The sequence below is a fragment of the Scardinius erythrophthalmus genome (assembly GCF_964197995.2).
Source record: "Scardinius erythrophthalmus genome assembly, chromosome: 8".
In the NCBI taxonomy this organism is placed as follows: Eukaryota; Metazoa; Chordata; class Actinopteri; order Cypriniformes; family Leuciscidae; genus Scardinius; species Scardinius erythrophthalmus.
This window is the reverse complement of record NC_138228.1, coordinates 42,556,123-42,578,583: the sequence shown is the minus strand read 5'-3', so window position 1 is coordinate 42,578,583 and position 22,461 is coordinate 42,556,123. Positions and strand designations below refer to the sequence as shown.

At 37.0% G+C, this 22,461-nt stretch overlaps 2 protein-coding genes across 4 annotated transcripts; one reads left to right on the top strand and one right to left on the bottom strand.

Annotated features, from left to right (window-relative positions):
* Nucleotides 1–58: 58 nt before the first annotated feature.
* On the bottom strand, nt 59–2,895 carry cxcr5 (chemokine (C-X-C motif) receptor 5). 2 transcript variants are annotated; one of them, XM_081372235.1, is made up of 2 exons: nt 2,762–2,895; nt 59–2,070 (listed from the first exon to the last, which is right to left on the bottom strand). In XM_081372235.1, the coding sequence occupies exons 1-2, from the start codon at nt 2,792–2,794 to the stop codon at nt 994–996; spliced, it is 1,110 nt and encodes a 369-aa protein (XP_081228361.1). In that variant the 5' UTR covers nt 2,795–2,895; the 3' UTR covers nt 59–993. The 2 variants fall into 2 exon arrangements, with proteins under 2 accessions (XP_081228361.1, XP_081228362.1); XM_081372236.1 differs by having other exon boundaries at nt 65–2,070; nt 2,774–2,889.
* A 3,296-nt stretch (nt 2,896–6,191) lies between these two features.
* ddx6 (DEAD (Asp-Glu-Ala-Asp) box helicase 6) lies at nt 6,192–20,814 on the top strand. 2 transcript variants are annotated; one of them, XR_014030626.1, is made up of 15 exons: nt 6,192–6,310; nt 9,024–9,625; nt 9,711–9,774; nt 12,505–12,609; nt 14,246–14,375; nt 14,500–14,646; nt 14,754–14,848; nt 14,951–15,073; nt 17,147–17,275; nt 17,395–17,511; nt 17,690–17,753; nt 17,831–17,932; nt 18,053–18,237; nt 18,324–18,739; nt 18,885–20,814. XR_014030626.1 is itself a non-coding variant. In XM_081372234.1 (14 exons), the coding sequence occupies exons 2-13, from the start codon at nt 9,423–9,425 to the stop codon at nt 18,226–18,228; spliced, it is 1,455 nt and encodes a 484-aa protein (XP_081228360.1). In that variant the 5' UTR covers nt 6,195–6,310; nt 9,024–9,422; the 3' UTR covers nt 18,229–18,237; nt 18,324–20,814. The 2 variants fall into 2 exon arrangements, 1 of the variants encoding a protein (XP_081228360.1); XM_081372234.1 differs by having other exon boundaries at nt 6,195–6,310; nt 18,324–20,814.
* Nucleotides 20,815–22,461: the final 1,647 nt, after the last annotated feature.

Below are 22,461 nucleotides of genomic sequence, written 5' to 3'. Positions count from 1 at the left end.
CTTTGATGTGTATAAGGGGACATTTTGACCGGCGATCACGTTACAAAAAAATTCAAGACACCATTAGATCACTCTTTTATTTCCAGTTATTTGTTACAGAACAATTGATCTCATATTTAATAATAATCCATTGCTCTGTTTTGCTTATTAATGAAATTCATTCTTTGACTAACAGATTGTCCCCATTTATATGATTTCATACACTCACATATGTGCTTTCAGTTGTTTCCAGTCATTGGCTCAGTGATCTGTAAATATCAAATCTGTAAAGCTCATAGCTGGCAAGGTGAGACACTACAGGCAAAAACATTGTTTTCATGCATCTGTCATTTTTGAGATTTTGGGATTTTTGGCTTTTCATAAAGTGTTTTTTCAGACTAGTGGAAAGAAAACATCCAAAATACACTTTTAACTGTATCTTTTTAGAGTACTTTATCTATTTGCATCTGTAGGTTTCAGTTGCAGTATATATATTTAAAGGCCATTTTCTCAAAATGAGTTTTTCCTCCTACATTGAGCCAGAAATCTCCACTTCAGTAGCACTTGCACCAAACTTTACAGTTTTATTCTTATCTATAGTCTTATAAGGCTTTTACAGAGGGGTTTGTTCATATATCATTTTCCTGATTTTATACAACATTTTATTCCTAAAAAAAAAAAATGGTAAAAAGTTATTTATTTCTGGCTGTTGACAGTATTTTCTGATTTATGGAGTGATAAAAGAGAGATATCCAAAATCCCCTCAGTAAAAACTTTTGACTCTAATATATATAACAAATTAAAGAATTTTGAACCTGGTTTTATTCAATGCATATTTAATTAGACAACGCCTTGTTTGCATATTTAAACATAACATTTCAGAAAACTTGTAATACAATTTTTTTTGTTGCAATTATTAATGTAATCAACTGGGGATGTATGGTATTTTTTAACCTATTAAAGGTTACATTTTCTTGTCAGAAAAACAATAATTACAAAAACGCTCAGCTGCTTTTAAATGTATTGGTTGCTTGTTGTGGTAGTAACGGCCTCTGTGACCGACATCCTGTTAAGACTTTTTCTTTGCAGACCTGACAGGCATACACGCAGACACTTTGTTTTTGCTAGCAAATGCAGGAGGTCTCTTCGGAAGCGGACCCCTATGAAGGCATACAGGATTGGATTCAGACAACAATGGGAAAAACCAATGCTCTCCGTCACTATCAGCGCCCGTTCCCGTGAGGCTTGACCATGGCATCCCCGCTCAGGCATAGCCCCCAAAACCACCAGGGTATCCATGAAAATGGTGATGTTATACGGCAGCCAACACAGGCAGAAAACCAATGTAACCAGTAGGGCCAAGCGAATTGCTCCCTGTTTCTCCAGACTTCTCTGGCTTTGGCAAAGAGTGATGATTATAGAAGTGTAGCAGTACCCCATGATCACCAGAGGCAGGATGAAGCACAGCAGGTGTGTGAAAAAGCGGCTGGCCAACATCCAGTTGTTTGCATGTATGCCATGGTTGTGGTAAGAACAAGTGGACCTGGTAGGGTTGACCTCTTCCTTCACGGACAGGAACACCATGTTGGGAATGGTCACAGATAGGCAGATGAGCCAGAGCAGCGCACAGGTGAGGTGAACGGTCCTAGGCCGACGGGCCTGGAGACTGGGGATGGCGTGCACAATGGCGAGGTAGCGATCAAAGCCGATGCATGCCAAAAGCAAACTCCCACACACCAGGTTGAGGCGATTAATGAGGCCCAATAGCTTGCACAGAAAGTTTCCAAAAAGCCACCCGGTTACTCCTTGAGTTACCGCGAATGGAAAAGTGAAGAGGAGGAGCAGGTCAGCCAGGGCAAGATGTAGCAGATAGATCTCTGTGATGCGCAGGTTGTTCCGCCGTTTCAGCAGAACTGTCAAGAGGAGACCATTTCCAGTTAAGCCCAGGAGGAACACCACACCATAGACAAGGGGTTGGAACACGGTGTGAAACAGATGCAGTGGGTTATTGTCTTTAGCACAGATGTACTGGTCGACTCCATCAGGTCCGTCTGTCCAATTTTCATAACCAAATCCTTCCAGACTCAGATTCTGAAACCACATTTCAGTAATGTCAACAATTGCTTTGCAAGTTGCAATATTTAAATATGCCCTCCAAAAAAGATCAATTTAATTTTTTTTTATATATATATATATATATATATAATTTGAATCATTAAAGCTTTTTGCTAAATCATTTGCAATTCATTTATTATTAAAATGTTTAGACCTTCATTTGATTACCACAGTTTTTGATTCATTTTTGATTTTAATAAAAAAAAAGTTAGTAGCATAAAGCAAAGCACTTTTATATCCACCTGTGGCGTTTACAGGAAGCTATTTAAAGGAAGCGTCTCACTTCCTTTTTTTTTTCTCCGCATTTGAAAATAAAATAAATGGAAATAATTATAAATAATACAATTAATAATAATAATAAACAGTAATAGTAGCAAAAATGCAGTTATGGCAAATAAAATGATTCATGGGAAAACATCTAGAAAATATTTATTGTGGAGATGTAAACTTATCATTTTGTATCTATAATACCAATAACAAAAATAACAAATTGATCATGTTGTTATTAAAAAAACTTTTTTTCTCAAAATGTACAAATCAGTTCATAATTGCATATTTTTTTCTAATTGATAGAGCTTGTTTTGTTTCCACAGGATGTGAATTAAATCAGTGATGACTACCATACTGTAATTTCCTAAAAATGCATTGAGAGTTTAGAAATACTCACATCAAAAATTACATTTTGTGTTATTAGTTCCATGTTTGTCCTGGTGTGGATGACTATACTATTGTCTCAGAAATGTGTGTCCTCGTCCACTCCGGCCGATAAAACCTCTGATCAACGACCCATGATTTGCGCTCAGATTGTCAAGACACGCCTCTTTAAAATTTACCTTCTCAAGACCTCAAACTTACCTTATTTGAATTCTTTAGAAAAAAAACAATTAAGCCCACACATTTCCTTTACAGAACAACACATCCCCCACTCTCCTGCAATCAGTCAGATTTATTCAGTTTCGGCATACACACTACCCTATTAATAAATGTACTAAAATATATTTGAAATACATTTACATATATAAATACCCTGCAACTGTACTTTACTAAATGAGTTTACTTAAAGTCTGCTATAGGAACAATTCATTTTGTATTTAATGCACTTTAGTTATCCGGAAATAGTGCTGAGGTCCAACTACAGATATCCTATAGTAGGCCTACAGTTGATTGTGCTAAAGTGGAACTATTGCAAGTATATAGGTACACTTTAAATATGTTGCATTTAAATTATATATTATCCTTACTAATAGTGATATTAAACACATAGGCTTAATATTAATAAATAATAGTAATCAATAATAAAGTAATCAAATCAAATAAACTCCAAATAAAGTTTATATATACTATTTATATCAGTAAGTCTCAAGCAATATGCCAGTAAATATATCAATGGGTTTGTAGTTGTAGTATGAAATAAATGTAGGCCTATTTTAAATAGATTTCGGCATAGGGTTTTAGACTATAGCCAGACTCTGCATCCATTGCCTCTGACATGTTTTCTCACCGTCACGCACCTAACTCGGAAACTCTTAAGAAAATCCAAGCAAGTTGTGCTGATATTCATGTACATTTTATCTTTATGACATGACTTGAAAACACTGTAACTGGCGAAGCTAAACTTGACCCCCACTGACCCCAACGTCCTACCACTGGTTGAACCAAAAGTTAGCACGTCAGACTGCTATGCTTGATCTATGTTTCGAACACGCCATAAAGTCAATGCAATCACACTCACCAACAATCGTTTTTTCTGTACTTTTGCTAAACAACCGAACTCGCTAGACTGCACACTATTGGGAAACTGTATTGTAGATTTGGCACATTTGAAGGAAACCTTAGAGTCTAGAAACTCACTGCAGCTAAAGACGCAAGTCTCACCATTTCAGATCCGAGTAGGATGACATTATTTTTTAGATGATGCTATGCATTTTTTTTTTAGATGAGACTTTCCAAAGAAAATGTGAGGTAGCACTGAAGCATCTAGTTTGTTTCTGCTAACAGGTGCTGCTGGAAAGGCAGAATTTCCAAACACATCTTTTGATGATGCCATTAGCACACTTCAAGTTTACTTGAAATGCCATTGCAATGTGTTTTAAAATCTCTAAAAGTTTGTTATCAGTATTAATGTATGTTCAACGCTCTTGCAGTGTTATTGAATTGTCATAAAAATGCATTTGAAGTTTATGCTGAGTCAATTCTGCGTTTCAAAACTTAAATACAAGAGTATATTTATAGTGTACTTAACTATCCTTGGAATAGTTCCACTTCACAAACAAGTATATTAAATACAACTTTAGTTGAACTTCAGCACTGCTTTTGGACAGCTACAATGCATTTAGTAGTACTTTTTAGAGGTAAAGTTGAATTTAGTACAAAATTAGTTGTTCCGATTTTTTAAGTATACCAATTTATAGTGCGCCACAAATACATTTATGTTATACACTAAAGTACATACAAATAAATTGTGTTTAAGTATACTATTTTTTAGAACACTATAGGGTACTCTTACATTTTGATCATTTTTCTTGTAGCCTAGCACCTGGCTGACCACAAATTTTGAACCTTACTTATTTCTCAGCTATCTGGCTTGGTTACAGAAATCTCCACTTCAACTTTGGCTTTGGCAGGTAAGTCTGCCTGCATACAAAAAAAAAAAAAACAAACAAACATTTGTGGGCAAATATGAATGTATAAAAGTAATCAAATATAAATTTATGAATTACTTTACTGAAATACTATTGCAAATGATTTATTTCTATTTCTTTTTTGTTTCCCATAATTCCCATAATTATTTAATTACTTTACCATTTACCAAATGTTTAAATAATTTTAATAAAGTAAGGAACAGTGAATGTTTTTGGACAGCAGATTTTTTTGTGTTTAGAGGATGCAAAAAATCTTGATAAATAACTGGGTTGTTATGTCTGACCCAAGAACTTGGTTGCACAAAAACTATCCAAACACTGAAAAAAAAAGAAAGAAAATGACCCAACAGGTCCAACCCTGCATTTAAGTTTACAAAAATAACGAAGGTCATGACGAAGGTCAAACAATTCAAATTATGATTAATTATAAATATTAATGATACATATATAAATCAAAAAGACTTCATATGCAGTCTCAAAAACATCTGACACAGATTGCACTCCGTGTTGTGCTGCTATAGGCAAGCGTCACTTTCACTATTAGTACTCATATCTTGATTTTTAAAACTGAAACATGTAGACCAATAGCAACCACCCAATACTCCTGCATTATGGCGAGATTTGCACAGACGATTAGCCTACTGCTCCCTTTTTTTTTTTCTCAGAAAATGTTTTTAAAATGATTGCTAAACTCATGGACCCATTCGGAGTGTGAAGCTTGCTGCAGTGGTTCTAGTTTACTAGGAAAGAAATCCCTTCAAGGGCTTATTGATAACATTGATATTGTGCCTGATTTCACTCTTGTAGCGTTCCATTTTCCAAACAACTTATCCTGTGTAGGGTGTCAGGGAAGCATAAGCCTTAATTCAATTAGGACAGTTTAATTGGTCAGGAGAGAGTCATTCAGCTATGTGGCAATTAATTAACTAGTCAATCTCTGTCTGAATCCCACAGGTGTCCCTATCAACAGATTTCTAACATGTGCATACCAAACATCTTCAACACTTATGAAATAAGTAGTTATAATGAAAACGTATGGTTTTAGGGATTCAAATAAATGGCAATCTTCTTTAAATCACATTACCCACCAATTAGTCAAGCACAAACATGTTTACCTGATTAAATGACTCCCTTCACATGTCAGGTTTCTGCCAAGAGTCAAGACAAAAACAAGCTCAGGTAAGAATTATGCAGCACTGCCACATAATATATATATATTTTAAAGGAAAAGTATAATTGGGATTTACGCCCCCCCAAAAATGCAAATAAATAAATAATTATAAATATAATAAACTGCAATGCAACGTGTTTTGTATTGATACAAAATTAGACATATACAATATTTTCCATGCATTTAAAATAAAATCCGCAGTAAAAATGCATTAAATAAATAAATAATTCTATTATGCGCGGTGTTTTTGTGGATTAGACAGGACTCTCATGTGACTGATTGTGGGAGGGTTTAAAGATGACTGGAAGCCATCTTACACACTCGCTTTACACCCCTAAAATATTTGTCAGAGCTCTACACCTATAATTCACAAACACGCAGAAAGATATAATCAGCCACGCTGGTAAGTTTACAGAAAGTCCAATTTATGTGGTGTATATAGTTAGATTTTAAGTCCGGTTTGGGGGTTTCTTTTTAGCTGCGTGTTTACATATGTGTCTGTGGTGTCATGAATATTTTCTTGTCTCAGTCAAGGCATTCAGCTAATTGCTTTAGTAAGCAGTAAATGTTTTCTAACCGATGTCTTATGGCTTATAAAATGGGTGTTTAGTGATTTAGACCGTTAATTGTGAATCAGTTAGTGGTTAATTCGCGTGCGGCCTGTGTGTGGACGCAAAAGCTAATAAACTCTAGCACAGTGTTAATATTTTTTCTTTCACACAGGTCAAATATTTCATTTAACTTCTAACCGAAGCAGCATGTCAAAATTGTATTATTAATAGCTGTGTTCCCTAACTGTTTAAACGTTATCCGACTGTTAACTGAAATGAAGCCGCAAGGGGTAGCCGCTTAGCTAAACATTAGCATTAACTGCGTGACAGCGATTTGCACGTTGTGTTGAAGCAAGACGGTTTAAAATTTAAGAGTGTTATCTAAATAACGACAGAGTAACATTGGTTACGTTGAGATACATTGGTTTACCGTGTTCCGTTAGTGAGTTTCGTGACTAGGAGGGACTTTCAGTCAACTTCAGCTAACTAGCATTTACATTGTTTCTAATTTTAACCAGATTACACGTATATTTTGTCAAATTGCTACTGCATCTGTTTAACTAACCCACAACATCAGCGAAATCGCCATATTAATGTCTATGTAATCTGTAAATGATTTAAGTAGCGGCTGTTTTAATATGAGGCCTATCATGTTGACTTTGTGCCAGGTTCACATGCCATCATTACTGAGGTCAGATTTGACATCTAAGGTTTACGTTCCTTGTTCATATGTTCAAACCATGCATGTTTTTCTCCTTATCAAGTCTATTCCAGTTTGATTACAAATTATCTTTGAGTTGACAGACTTTTCCTGTGCCTCTTCTGCCAGAGCTTTTTTCTCTGTATATAATTCCTTCTACAGTGAGTTAACACTTTTGCTGCTTTAACATTACAATTTAGTGTAAATGTGCTGTATTAATGTTAAATTACTACTCGAACTAGTCTGTATCAGTGGTTGGCAGATTGATCCGCGCATGTTTTGCTATTTTGAGATGGCAACAGAAGTGAAACTTCACTTGTTAGTTTCAAAATTTAGTAACTGTTTTACCAAAGAATTGTGCACATTTGTGAATTAAATATCTCAATGGCTGAATTTAGGGCTGCAAATTATGATTATTTTGCTAATCGATGAATCTCTCCATTATTTTTGATTAATCGGATGAAGAAATTTAAATATTTTATACATTAAAAAATTTAGGCCTATATTAAATTATATTAAAAATAAATTCATTATTTAAAAAAATATTCCACATCCTATCCAATGCTGTCCTCCAAACAATGTGTAAAATAAAGCTTATGAAAACAAATATAGTGAATGTATCCATGTTGGCTATGCTGTACATTATACGCAAAAAAGTGTAATAATTTAAACCTAAAACAACTGATTGCTTACTATTTTAAAGCAGAAATTAAAACAACTGAATTAAAATGATAATAGACAAACAAAAGCACAAAGTGTTGATTTGTACGAGGTCTGAAAACACACAATATTACATTAATGGGCTCTTCCAACAATAGTGCCTTTACTGTTACAGCTCTCATGTATATTGCTCGTGTTACATGTATATTTTTTTAAACTTACACTTAATTTCTAACTTAAGCTTGTTCATTGAAGACTTAAGTTTAACAAGACCCTTGTTGTCAGGATATACAAAATGGAAATGCTCGCGGGACTTTCAAACATTTACAGACAAGGATATAACCATAAAATGTAAGTTATGCGCTGTCATGTGCCAGAAACATTAAACGTCACACGCATCTGTCAAAGCACGGCAGGGCAAGACGCAGTAAATGCTTATGCCTGTGTTTGACGCACTTATAAATATAAAGCATTCTCATGTTTCGGACAACTTCGGACAAGGTACGGATCATGTACCTTTCCCGCTGCAGCACACTCTGTGTCCTCCGCTGTTTTCATTATGCTTTTTGTGCAAATAAACGTATTCACTACTGTAAAGTGACGTGACTGGCTGATAATTGTCAAAATGGTCCTATTCACACAGATCCGCGAAAACGACTAAAAGCGCTGTATTATACATGCCAGGCCAGTAGGTGGCTATGTCACTTTTGTAAAGAAACACTACGTGCCTGTGCACATGTGCATTCTTCTACAGAGTGGTGAATACAAACATTCATGATGCTGAAAGTAGGGCTGGGCGATAAAGCGGTATCGTTATTTATCGATGGTACACCATTGTCGTTAACAGTTTATCAGTCTGGACCAATGTCAGTGCAGCACGAGCCGATCTGGATCAAGTGACACTGTTATTACACAGCGCTAAGATCCAGTAAAGGAAGCATTTGAATTCACCACAGAAAATAACATATCGCGATGTTATTACTTCAGTCAAAATATAGATTTTTTTTTTGATTCCTGAATGTGGGAAAAGAATGATCTGTTAAGGTAATGTTTTTGAAAAGTTATGCAAATGAGAATCTATTTTAACCTCTGTAAAGGTTGGAAAACCCCTGTCCTACATAATTTGTATTGGGGCGTTGAATAAAATCTTGATTGGTGGTTTTGTTTGACACTTCATGTTATGATGCTCTTTCTCTCTCCCACAGGTGGAAAATATTTAAAATAGTTGAAATAAGAGAGAAAGGAATGGACAGAATCATCGAAAAGACTAACACTGGCTTCCTGGCCCCTGCTCTGTGAAACTTTCCTTTTGCAGAGGAAAGATTCACTCATTGATGAAAGGATAATAGAAGCTAATCCTCCCCGCTTATTATATCTGTGACTTGTTGCTTGAGTGACATTCATATTGAGATGTTCCACAAGAGACTTGCATATTGAGGAACAAGGAACTGGTGAAAAATATTGCTTTTTTTTTTTTTTTTTTTGTGCGCTTTGGACACTGCGAAAGCTGTGGGAAGGACAACTTGTGAATTGTTTTGCAAGCCCATCCAGATAAACTTATCTCCACTGTTTTTGTCACGTTTGGAGGATAGAATATTTAAGACATGAGTACAGCCAGAATGGAGAATCCAGTGATTCTGGGACTGTCGAATCAGAATGGCCAAATGCGAGGCTCTGTTAAGCCAGCAGGGGGTCCTGGAGGAGGTGGAGGGGGGTCCCAAACAATGCAGCCTACCCAGGTCAAAGCCTCCAGCACAGTCAACAATGGCAACTCCCAGCCTGCACCCACAGCCAACACTATCATCAAGTAAGTCCTTGAGGGAGTGCAGATTATGCAGTGAGCGCTGCTTTATTATGGTGGTGATTGGGATTTTTTTTTTTCTCCTTATCAGGCCTGGGGATGACTGGAAGAAGAATCTAAAACTTCCTCCAAAGGATATGCGCATGAGAACTTCAGTAAGTCCATCTTTAACAGGTTTACTTGTCTGCCTGTTAGAGCTGCACGATTTATTGTCAAAAGATCGTAATCTTGATTCAAACACTCACGCAATCTTATTACTAAATGTACAGTAGTTATCAAAATAGAGTAAGTCACCTTTTGAAACTTGACGCTTTAAATAAAGATTATGGGCCCTATTTTAACGATCTGAAACGCAAGTATCAAGCGCAAAACGCAAGTAACTTTGTGGGCGGGTCTTGGGCGCTGTTGCTATTATACCGGCGGGATAAATGACTCTTGCGCCTGATGCAAATCTAAAATGGTCTGAAGTAGCTTCATTATTCATAGGTGTGGTTTGGGCGTAACGTGAAATAAACCAATCAGAGCATCATCTCACATTCCTTTTAAGAGCAGGCACGTTTGTTCCATGGCGGATTGCTATTATAACGGCGGATTTGCGAGGAGCGGTTCACAGCCGAGGAGACCGACGTTCTCGTCAGATCTGTAAAACACAGAAGTGACTTTGGGGATGGGAGGAACCCACCCAAATTAACCTGGGTTAAACAGGCGTATGATAATTTGGGTAAATGTGTAGGCTAGATGTATGCTTTTATAATTTATCTATCTATTGTAATGTATGATTTGCAAAAATGAAAACTGCTGCTTCTGTGTAGATGAGAGAATCAAAGTGTATGCGTGTTGTGCACACGCTACATTGATTATGGCCAAACATGTGCCCTTAAAATAGCATATGAATAACATGCGCAACGTGACACTGACTTTAGACTAGGTTTTTCCTGGTCAGTGGCGGAATTGTTTTCTAAACCTTCAAAATAGCATCAGGGAACGTTTGCGCGGGAGCGCAAGTGTTTTTCCTAGTTTACTGACGTGCGTCTGTGGAGGGAAAAGTCTGCTGTGCGCGGGTGCAAAATAGGAATTATATATGCGTCGGTGTACAAAGTCAATTGCGCTGGGTGCAAGATAGGGCCGCATATCAATTACGTCGTTACACCAGTAGGTTGTAACAAGTGACTGTTAAATGTATATGTCATTGAATCATTCATTCAAGAGAATCGTTCAAAAACAGATTAATCCAGTAATGAAACAAGTGAAGTCTTTATTAGCGAGTCATCGAATCAGTCTTTCAAATTAAATGTTTTTTTTTTTGAAAAATAGATTTTTTTTTTTTTGGACTGTCACGATTCCTTGGTTTAAGTATTATTTTTTATATTTTTTTATATTTCAAGTAACCGGCAAAATACCGGAAGTGGAGCATTCCATGGACGGAAATCACTGAATCGCATTATTAGACTGTTTTCTAAGGCTGCACAACATTTTAAATCATTTGAAAACCATACTATAGCACAGCGGTGCCCAATCCTGCTCCTGCCGATCGATTGTCCTGCACAGTTCATCTCCAACCCTAATCAAACACACCTGCCTTTAATTTTCAAGATATTAACGATGATACGATACCGATAATATCACAATACAGAAATTCTGCGATAGACAGATATCGTTTTTGTCTACTAATATATTGATTATCGCATAATTGCTGTATCATGATACTATCGGTATCGTGTGCCATGTATCGTATCATATCGTGAGGTAACCAGTGATTCCCAACCATATATGCTATAGCAGGGGTGCCCAATCCTGCTCCTGCCGATCGACTATCCTGCACAGTTCATCTCCAACCCTAATCAAACACACCTGAAGCAACCAATTAAGGTCTTCAGGATCACTTGAAAATTAAAGGCAGGTTCATAAGTAGCGCCAAAACATTGCTGGTCTAGAAGTAAGAACCGCTTGCATCAGGGGCTGGTGGCAGGGTTACCGTGACCAACAAGACAAACAGACTTGTGAACAGCATTTTTTTTAAATGGCAGCTAATGGAGCTAATAGCAGCTTGATTGTAATCTCAGTCTATGCAAATTAAAATGAGCTGCACGATTGTGTTGGATTCACCGTGTTTGTATGCTGATGTAGGTTCACAAAGCCATGAGCATCTGTAGTAACGCAGCATTCTGTCTGTCTGTCTGTCTGTCTGTCTGTCTGTCTGTCTGTCTGTCTGTCTGTCTGTCTGTCTGTCTGCTTTAATTATTTACATGCATGTCGGTTACTTGTGTCTCAGAGTGGCTCTGTTCACAGGAAATGCTGCTCCACACAAACTGTCATAAACACTACCATAATAAAAAATAAAAACAATTACTCGATTAATCGTCAGAATAATCGACCAATTACTCGATTACCAAAATAATCGTTAGTGACCTTACTGTGCGTTCACAACGCCGCCGGCGAGAGCGTACAAGTGACCGGAAGTCATTAATTTTCACTGAGAGCCGGCGGCGAGCTCCGGCGAGTGCGGCACGGTGTGTCTTGGATGGTGAGAGCGGCGAGGAGAGTTGAAGTCAGGTCAACTTTATGGTAATAAGCTATGACGCGGTTCGGCGACAACCAATCAGAATGTAGAAGTCCTCAGCCTGAGAGGATTCCAGAGAACGCAATTCTATCTACATCAGAGCGTCCCCGAATCTTTCTCTGGCGTCGTTGGCAGGGCGGCGAGAGCAAATTTTGCTGCTCTCGCCGGCGGCAGTGTACAAAAAAATGTGATTCTAATTTTTTTCGGAATCATACAGCTCTAATGTCTGTTAAGTAAAGGTGTCCTCTGAACCAGAATCTTTCTCTGATGTGCTTGTTGTGGTCTGGAATACTCTGTAAAGTGCAATCATTATCAAAATTTACAGGATGTGACGGCGACCAAGGGAAACGAGTTTGAGGATTACTGCCTGAAACGGGAGTTGCTTATGGGCATCTTTGAAATGGGCTGGGAGAAACCGTCACCTATACAGGTAAGGGCAAAAAAAGACACATGATGGCAAATTTCAGATGTGTATCACTCCTAGCTAAAGAGATCTGATATATCTGGAGAAAGCTTTTCGATTTGAAAGAATTTTTTTTTTAAAGCTAATCGGCTGAGACACAAATACCATGTGTACGGCCCTATGAAAATTAGTTTTATTTATTCCCAAATTAAGAATAAGACATACTCACTACCAGTCAAAAGTTTTAGATCGGTCAGATTTTTAATGTTTTAAAAGAAGTCATACTCATTTATTTGATTATATATTGTATTAAGTATTGTAGATATAAAAATAATATTGTGAAATATTACAAATTCAGTTTTCTGTATGAATATATAGTAATGTGTAATTTACTCCTGTGATCAAAGCTGAATTTTCAGCATCATTACTCTAGTCTTCAATGTCACATGATCCTTCAGAAATCATTCTAATATGATGATTTGATGCTCAAGAAACATTTATGATTATCAATGTTGAAAACAGTTTTTTACATTTTTATTTCAGGATTCTTTGAAAAATAAGTTCAAAAGAACAGCATTTATCTGAAATGGAAAGCTTTTGTAACATTAAACACTACCCTTCAAAAGTTTGGGGTCAGTAAGAATTATTTTATTTTTGGGGGAAAGAAATAAATCGGAAATAAATTTAGAGCGGTTTAGTGAAATTTAGGTGCATCTTTTATTATTATTATTATTATTATTATTATTACTTGAAGTGCAATCTTCTGTGCAATAGGAATATTTTTGTCACAATTCCTCAAGTTAAACCAAATTTTTATTTTGATGGGTTGTCACAGACCATTGAGTTTGTGTGTATTTGATATGATGATGGTTTTATCAAAAGAAATGGTGAAATGCTCAAGTATCTCAGTGCACTTTTGGAGATGAAGTTCATGTCCGCAGCTCTCATTCCACACAGACATGCAGAATTCATATTTAAATTGCAGTCTTATTAGTTGTGCCAATCAAAGTGTACGACTTATTTAGAAGTTTGTATTTGAAAAAAAAAAAAAAAACCTTTTAAGTGTTTGATAATGTCTCTTACAGAATTTAGACTGTTTATGCTTTTTAACCTTTTTGTCTGTTAGTGACCATACAGTTTCCATCTAGTGTAAGGCAAGAGAAGTCTGCATTTAATCTGACCAATCTGCTCATTAGGCATGTGACGGTATCAAATTTTCATGTTGCGATAATTGCTGAAGCTTTTATCATGGTAAACGGTATTATCACGATATTGAAATAAGTTACAAAAAAGTGTTATACTATAACAGGTTTAATAACTTTTTGTCTTATAACAAAACGAACTCTGAACATATAAATACATTAAAGCAATGCACAAATTTATAAAGTAAACATGTTTAAAAATTATAAAGAAAAATAGGTAACCCTTTACAATAAGGTCTTGCTAATGCATTAACTAACATGTAACAAATGTTACTATTGCTCATTGTTAGTTATTCTTCGTTAACGTTAGTTAAAAAAACACAATTGATCATTGTTAGTTCATGTTAGCTCAGAGACATTAAACCAGTTACAACTTTTGATTTTTAATAATTTATTATATCGTATTACATATACCGGCACATGTCTACTGCTCATTACAGTGTTCTCACTAATTCCCGCAGGAGGAGAGCATTCCCATTGCGTTGTCTGGGAGGGACATTCTAGCCAGAGCCAAGAACGGCACAGGAAAAAGTGGCGCCTACCTCATTCCCTTACTTGAACGCATTGACCTGAAGAAAGACAGCATACAAGGTCAGTGACTATCTTGGATTTGACATGTTTACAAGTTGTTAGGGATCATTGTTTCACCATTATAGGTTTTATACACGATTTCTCTTGCTTTTAAGTGACTTCATGGTTCAAATGCTTTTTGCAGCGTTGGTCATTGTGCCCACTAGAGAACTGGCTCTACAAGTCAGCCAGATCTGCATCCAGGTCAGCAAACACATGGGCGGGGTTAAGGTTATGGCAACTACAGGTGGAACCAACCTCCGTGATGACATCATGAGACTCGACGAAACAGGCAAGTGATCATAAATGAGCAGGGACAGTTTTAAAATAGTTTAAACTGCTGTAAATATACCTTTCATAAACCCTGGGTCTTACTGGATTAAACTCTTGCCTTTGTAGTGCATGTTGTCATCGCCACTCCAGGAAGAATTTTAGACCTCATCAAAAAGGGAGTGGCCAAAGTCAATCAAGTACAGATGGTTGTGTTGGATGAGGTATGTGAATAAGAGCTTGATCTTGTAGTTATGCTAATTACTTGCTTAAATGCCATATGGTAATACACATCTCATTGACGTTTTACCCATGTTACCGAGTAGGCAGATAAGCTCCTGTCGCAGGACTTTGTACAGATGATGGAGGAGATGCTGAGCTCTTTGCCCAAACAAAGGCAAATTTTGCTGTACTCTGCCACCTTCCCACTGAGTGTGCAAAAGTTCATGGTAAGGTCACTGGTTCAGATTTGAAAACAAAAAACTTGAATGCTTGGAAAAAAATTCATTGGTTTTAAGTATGCATAGTTTTATTTTGAATAGAGTAATTGTGAACCTGTAACTTTCTCAGTGCCGACTTTGTAACAGTTAGTTATGACTTTAATGTTCACAAGTCTTTTTGGCTGCGTTTACACTGGCACATAAAATTGATTGCGACACGTTTGCCCACAAAGATGGCTTTTGTTATATGAAGACGATGTGCCTGTATGCACTTGCACTAAATCTCACAGATTATTTTACTGGGGTGGAAAACTGCGAAGAAATTGCACGCGCACAGAAACATTCAGGAGCATAGAATCTGGTTTTCAACCTCTGCCCTGTGAATTTTTAAAATAAAGCTAGCTTTGCTACTGAAAGCTACATCATAGGCTATTGCTCAACAATGAGGTGATAACTTCACTGTTTTTGTAAATAAACTAACAAGCTTCACTAGATGCATGCAGGTATTTCACACTTGTAATCTCTCTCTCACCCTCTTTAATTCATTCAAATAAATTAAATCTTATCATGCTACTAAAATAACAAACGATAATTACCATTATATTCCGCTGCCTATATCAGTTCAGTCAGATTTTGTGCTGGAAACATCCATGACAGCTTTTAACTTATCCATGCAGCAAAATTATCATGGCCAACAGACGTGAACTATACAATCATTTTAGTACGGCCATTCAGAACCTAAGGGTCAACGATGTCGCATAGTAAAACAACAACGGGACAAAAAATCGGATATGATAAAAAGATCAGATTTGTGCATTAAGACTTGAAGTGTAAACGGCCTTTGACAAGGAGCCAATTGTACCAGCTGTACATAAGTTACAACTTGGCCTAGTTTTGACTAAAATGGGCTCTTAAGTTATAACTTGTGCACTACTAAATATTTTTGCGTTGCACCATTAAACTCGGTTGAAGCCTAACTGGATAATTACTTTGTTAGTGACCCTTAAATATGAACCTGTCCTAAGGTTCGTGTCAAAACGAACGTGTGCGTGTCAAATAAAAATGACATTTCTTATAGTATTGTATTTTTGTCAGTATTTATTGATCGTTATTAATTTCAAATACGGTTTCTGAATGTTATTTACATAAAAGTACCTATGTTACTCATGATTTAGTATTGAATTTAATGGAAACGTATTTTTGTCGTTAGATATGTATGGCAAAAAGTTAGAATGAAGGATAAACTGAAATTCAAACAGCATAAACTGAAGCAGCATTTAAACAGCTTCTGCTTACGTATTTGAAGGCTGCTGTTGGATCATTGAAGGTTAACGACAACGCATTACTTTAGAGAGTTTACAACCTACTAGCTGCGTTCTGCCTAAAGAACAAATGGTGCAACCAAATAAAGTACAGTTAGTTACAAACTAACAGTTAGTTACGTTCCAGTCCAAGTAAGAACTCCTGAATGGCTGGTCCAACGCTTCCCAGTTAATTGAGACTCAAAGTTTGTTCATAAATTGGCCAGTGGTCGCTAGGGGTGCTCAATTATGCCAATATTAATCATAATTATGGTTTAGTCATTCACAATTATTAAACAGAATGACTTGACTGTGGAAACATTGTGTATTTAAACTTATAAAAAAAAAATTGCCCTATTAAGAGTGGATTTTCTTGAACTTTAAATATAATTGAACAAAATATATATAACATGTAAATAATACAAATCATATCTAAATAAATTGAATCAATAAATAACTGATGCACACCGTTCTAAATTAAGGGTGAGTGTTGGGTTTGTAAAACAAAAAAACAATGCGGTTTTATTTTTTTAATCGTAGGAAGCCAAAAATGTAAATGAAAATAAGATTTCATTAATCGTCAGGTCACTGTTTTGTGTGCATCTGGAGTGTGCAAATAGAATGGCTTTTTTCTTTTTTTTTTTTGCCTAGTTGCAGAAATACTGATTTGTACTTTATTGTATGTTTGCTAAGCCTAATACAATAATGTTTGCTTGTAATTGTTTTCCAAGGCTGTCATCAGTTTTCAGAAAGTATTAATTTACTCTGCTTTTGTGAACAGAACGCCCATCTGCAGAAGCCCTATGAGATAAACCTGATGGAGGAGCTGACCCTGAAAGGGGTTACTCAGTATTACGCCTATGTGACTGAAAGGCAGAAAGTCCATTGCCTTAATACTCTGTTCTCCAGGGTAAAAGCCTTTTGAGCCTTGTGCATGCCACACTTTATCTGACTACAGATAAACTGACTGTTGCAGAACATGCAGACATCCTTTTTTTTTTTTTTTTTTTATGTTTGTTTGTTTTTCAGCTCCAGATCAATCAGTCTATAATCTTCTGCAATTCATCCCAGCGAGTGGAGCTCCTCGCCAAGAAGATTTCGCAGCTTGGATACTCCTGTTTCTACATTCATGCCAAGATGAGACAGGTGGGAGTAAAGGGGGCCTGTGGTGGTGTTGCACTGCTATTGGCAGATTTTTGAAATGGAGCAAGTGTTTACGTAATGAATTTACAGGATTAAAAATGTCCATTATTTTGGGCTTCTAAATCTAGCCAAAATGTTGACGTTTCCAATTTTGCTAATGCATGTTTTAATTTTTGTTTAGGAACACCGAAACCGTGTGTTCCATGATTTCAGAAATGGCTTATGTCGAAATCTCGTCTGCACTGGTAAGAACAGTTTACCTCTTTTATAATAGACATATTTAATCAAAGTTGGTGTTTTTGACCCCTACTTTTTTGTTTAGATCTCTTCACAAGAGGAATTGATATACAAGCTGTGAATGTGGTGATCAACTTCGATTTCCCCAAACTTGGGGAGACGTACCTCCATCGCATTGGCAGATCTGGTGAGTAAGGTTTTGTTTTGGCCTCTGCTCTGAGATCAAGTAATGTTGCATTTGGCACTTGCCAAACAGTGACTTTGAAAGGGTAGCTGCATTAATGACACTCGCCTTCTCTCCCCACAGGCCGATTTGGGCACTTGGGTCTGGCCATTAACTTGATCACTTATGATGACCGCTTTAACCTGAAAGGTATTGAAGAACAGCTGGGTACTGAAATCAAGCCCATTCCCAGCAGTATTGACAAGAGTCTATATGTGGCCGAGTACCATAGTGAGAGTGGGGAGGAGGTTAAACTGTGAGCAGGAGAGGTGAGTTCAAAGGTCACTCACTCAACAGCTTTCAGTTTCTCTGAATGTTTGATTTAACAATCTTTTTCTTTTTCTACCCCTTGCAGATCACCAATCCTTTGTCCCCTATCCCCACCTTTTTTTTTTCCTTTCCCTACTGTGTATAGGGAATAGGGGATAATCTTGTTTAAACTATATCTTCCGTCTGTCTTCCTCTTCCCCCATTTTTTTTTTTCTGTCTTGTTTGGTGCCACCACAAGGAATGTGATGTTGCAAAGGCACAATAATCGGGAAGGACTCATGGCCTAATAAAGGACTGCTGCACTGAAATTTTCATCCTGAAGACTTCAAATCACTCGAGGAGGGAAAGAGGGGACATGAGGATTTATCTCCTAAGAAAAGAAATGACTACTTATTGCCTGCAAGCACATTCTCACCCCACTCTCTCTGTCCCTCTGCACATCTTCATGTTTCTAGTCATTTGAAACAAGTGCCTTAACAAGCAGTCTAACTTGTTCAAAAAGTAATAACCTGATATAATTTTTTTTTCTCCTTTCATAACTCTTCATTTTAAGACATGATCTTGATTTTTCTATGGCTTTTGGTATTGCTTGTCTGCCCCCTTCTGTTTGACATCAGAAGAATAATTTTGCATTTGCCACCTATAGATTTTTGGGGCAATGAAGAACAGGATTTCACAGTGGGAGAGAGGATGGGGGTGGCATGTGTGGTTTGTGCAGTCTCTGGCGTACTTGACTGACTATGGCGTGAAGAGAAGCCCCCTGGAGAACTGAGATGATATCAGTGAGCATGATGACAATGATAGGAGCTAATGTTCTTGTGTCAAGCTTTCAAAAGTCCCACAAGGCTCTCAATGGATTCCCCCCTTCATCCACTCATGGAACATGCCATGCCTCTAGAGACCCGTAACTCTTTCCCCCTCTGTCTTCAGTGGGCCAACACTAAGAGACTTGACCGGACTCAGACCAGCCTTTCTCCTTGGCCATGAGGACTCCTGCTTTGAGACGAATGTGGATTTCTTTCTTTCTTTTCCCCCCTCTTGTTTCTTTTTCTTCCCCCTCCCCCTTTTCTCCTGATTTCAGTACAGTTTTGCATTCTTATTGGGTAGGCACTCTGTCCTAAATGTGCCATTTATACAGATTTGGCACATTGTAAACATTTTGTAAATACTTCATTTATTTTTTTAAATGGATTGTTTTAAAACGAGCTAAAAAGGCTGGATGACCATTTGAAAACAGTGTTTGAAAGATCTTTTAAAATCAGGACTTTGTCAGCACTGGACGGCGGTATTTTGTTTGCTTATTCCATAATTTTCGCCCATGGGAAACATTTAAACCTTTCCAGGTAATGCACCACCTTTGTTTTGTTATAACAAAAGAAATTGGGCTCCCACATTTTCTTTTTAAATCCCAAAACACTGTTCAAATGTTTTGTGTAAGCTTCTAAGCGTTTCAGCAGGTGGTGCAGTTGTTCAGATTTGCACTTCTTCACTCTAAATTGGCTCTCATCCATTACCCAGTGTTGACAAGTTCCTGACATGGGTTGCTCAAATAAATGGCCTCATTTTAGGGTTGAGAAAACATGAGGCTTATTTGCTTTCCAGCCTTTTGCTTGTAACACTGACTTACGAGGCACTCTGCAGGGTCCCCTAACTCGGGTGACTCTAATCAGAGGTAATTTAATATTTTCATCATGTAATAGTGCTTCTCGCTGCAGTGCAGCTCAAATTGGCAACGTGCAAAAATGTTGAATTTATAAGCGAGATGTGTAGCTGTTACATGGGTTTGTTTTCACTGGCACTAGGTCATGATGACTTTAAACAGACCGTTTGGGGTGGGAGGATTGAAGGGAACTTTGTTCCCATTGGTAAAAGGAAAAATGGACTAAAAAACAACTGGATGCCAAGACTTCTAAATGATGGACTGACATAATGTAGCGGCAGAGACATGCGGTGCATCCTGAGTCAGCAGGCCTTTTCTTTTTTTTTGTAACAAGACCATGTTCTTAAGATGCTGCACAGATTTAACAGAAGATTCTAAACCTTTGCAGTGCGGGCTGCACTTAAGTTTGAACTTTAGTTCAAGGGTTGGGCAATAATACGGACTGCACACGTGCTGGGAGCACTTCCTCGGTTAGGGCAGATGTGTTTAGACTGAAGGTGAGTTTTATTTTTTGTTTTGAGGAAGTTTTGTGGCAGGGACAAGGGTATTTAAGATGGGCTAAGGGTATTTCATGGGTGCTGAAACCAAATGTTTTTTTGTTTTTTTTTTTTGCAGCGGAATATTTATCCCCCTCCCCCAAACACTAATAGCCTTTATAGATTTTTGAGTGAATTATTTTTTTTCCTGGGGATTGACAGGGCCTTGCTTGAGACACTTTAGCCCTTCTGCTGCTTTTTGAATAAGTTATGCGTTTTGACTTGACGTTTTGAGGGTTGTAACTTTATGGGGTGGGTTGGAGGTTGGGAGGGATACAATTTGGCACTTTTTTTTGTGATTTATTGGCACAGAATTTACTTTGAATTTAACGTTGGAGTGTAACATCACCAATGTCCCCATTAGAAAGTCAACTGCTTTCAAAAAAAAAAAAAAGTCAAAAACAGGTGAGATGTTTTGTTTATTTTATTAAACGGATTGGCTTTGTCTACTGCGGAGTGTTGCTATTAGTTTTTCCTGAGACAATTAAGCAAGTTTGTTCTAACTGTGGTTAGTTACCAAATTATGAGCAAAAAAATGATTTGCCCCATATTCCAGCTCTTGCAACATTTTCCCAGTGACATTGCTCGAATCCAAGCTTGTATTCTCTTCTCTATAGCACATACCCCCGGTGTGCACATAGATGGTCCGCCAGGCTAATCAGCTTTGGTTTCTTTTGGGGGCTTTTTAAACAGATCAGCTCTAGAGAGGAGTATACAAGTTACTGGGTTCTTTGGCAGCAGCCCGGTGTTTTTCAGTAACCACTTGCCGTGAAAATCACTGTTCGTTCCCGAGATGCTGTAAAGCAGCATGGGATTGGATGTGCTGTGGTCTTTGCCATGGTGGTTGGGGTTTTGATTTCATTTTAGGTTTTGTTTTCCTTTTATTTCGAAGAATAGGGTGGAGAACATCTCACCTGTTAAATAGTTTATCTGAAGCATACAAAAATTGCCATCTCGAAATCCACTCTTTCTTCAATATTTTTTTTCCTTTGCTTTTTTGTTTTTGTTTTTATTTTTTTTATTTTTTGGGGGGTGGGCCGAGTGGGAAGGTTTTTTTTTTTTTTATATATATATATTTTTGCTGCCCTGATGCATCTCTTGCTATGCCAATACTTTATTTGGGCTGTTTTTCCCAAAAACATCATAAGCCTAAGTAGATTGTAGAATCATTGACTCCAATGGTCTCTACGATCTACTTGGGCTTACAATGCTTTTGAGAATCGCAGCCCTGTTCAGTGTTGAGGGTGCTTGGATGCATCAGTCTGGGTTAGTGGGTGGGAGGGAAATGGAGAGAATTGGTTTCAAAACATCAAATGAACAATTTGGGAGTTTAGGGTAAGGAAAATTTGATCTCTTAACTTTACCCTTAAATTTGATGATTTTTATTTTTTATTTGTATTTTTTTTTTTTTTTTTGGATACTGCAGATTAAAACGACAAACCAAATTTAAGAAATCCAAAGTATATATATTTTTTTCCACCTTTTCAATTTGGGTAATTTCAATTGGCATTTTTCTCAGTGATGCTACGTTTTTAAAGATTTGAGATGTATGAAAGTGCAATGGTTAACATCTGTGATGGTTTTTGTTTGAAAATAAAGCTCACTGAAGTTCCATGTGTGTTTAAGGTGTCTCTTTTTACTGAGTTTCTCATAACATATTAATTGTTTTGATGTGTGAATTTAATGTGAAGAATTCCTCTTGTAAGACTTATTACAGTATGTTTGTTTGTGCTTTAGTCTCTATAAATGTCAGTTTCCAATACTGCTTTGTCTCACTAGATGTCAGTTTTTAGTTTTGATATCATTTCTTCCCTATTATGTAAGATTTTAATACTGCCCCTAGTAACAATCTGCATTCTAATATCTGATATGTGTACAGACTAGGTGTATTATGCTCTGTAAATGATTAATCACAATAGTTTGAATTTAAACTGACCTATAACACCCTAATCATTGATAAACCGAGCACAGAGCTTTAAAACTCAGGCTATACATTTTACTGACTGTTCATTACTACTGACTATAAT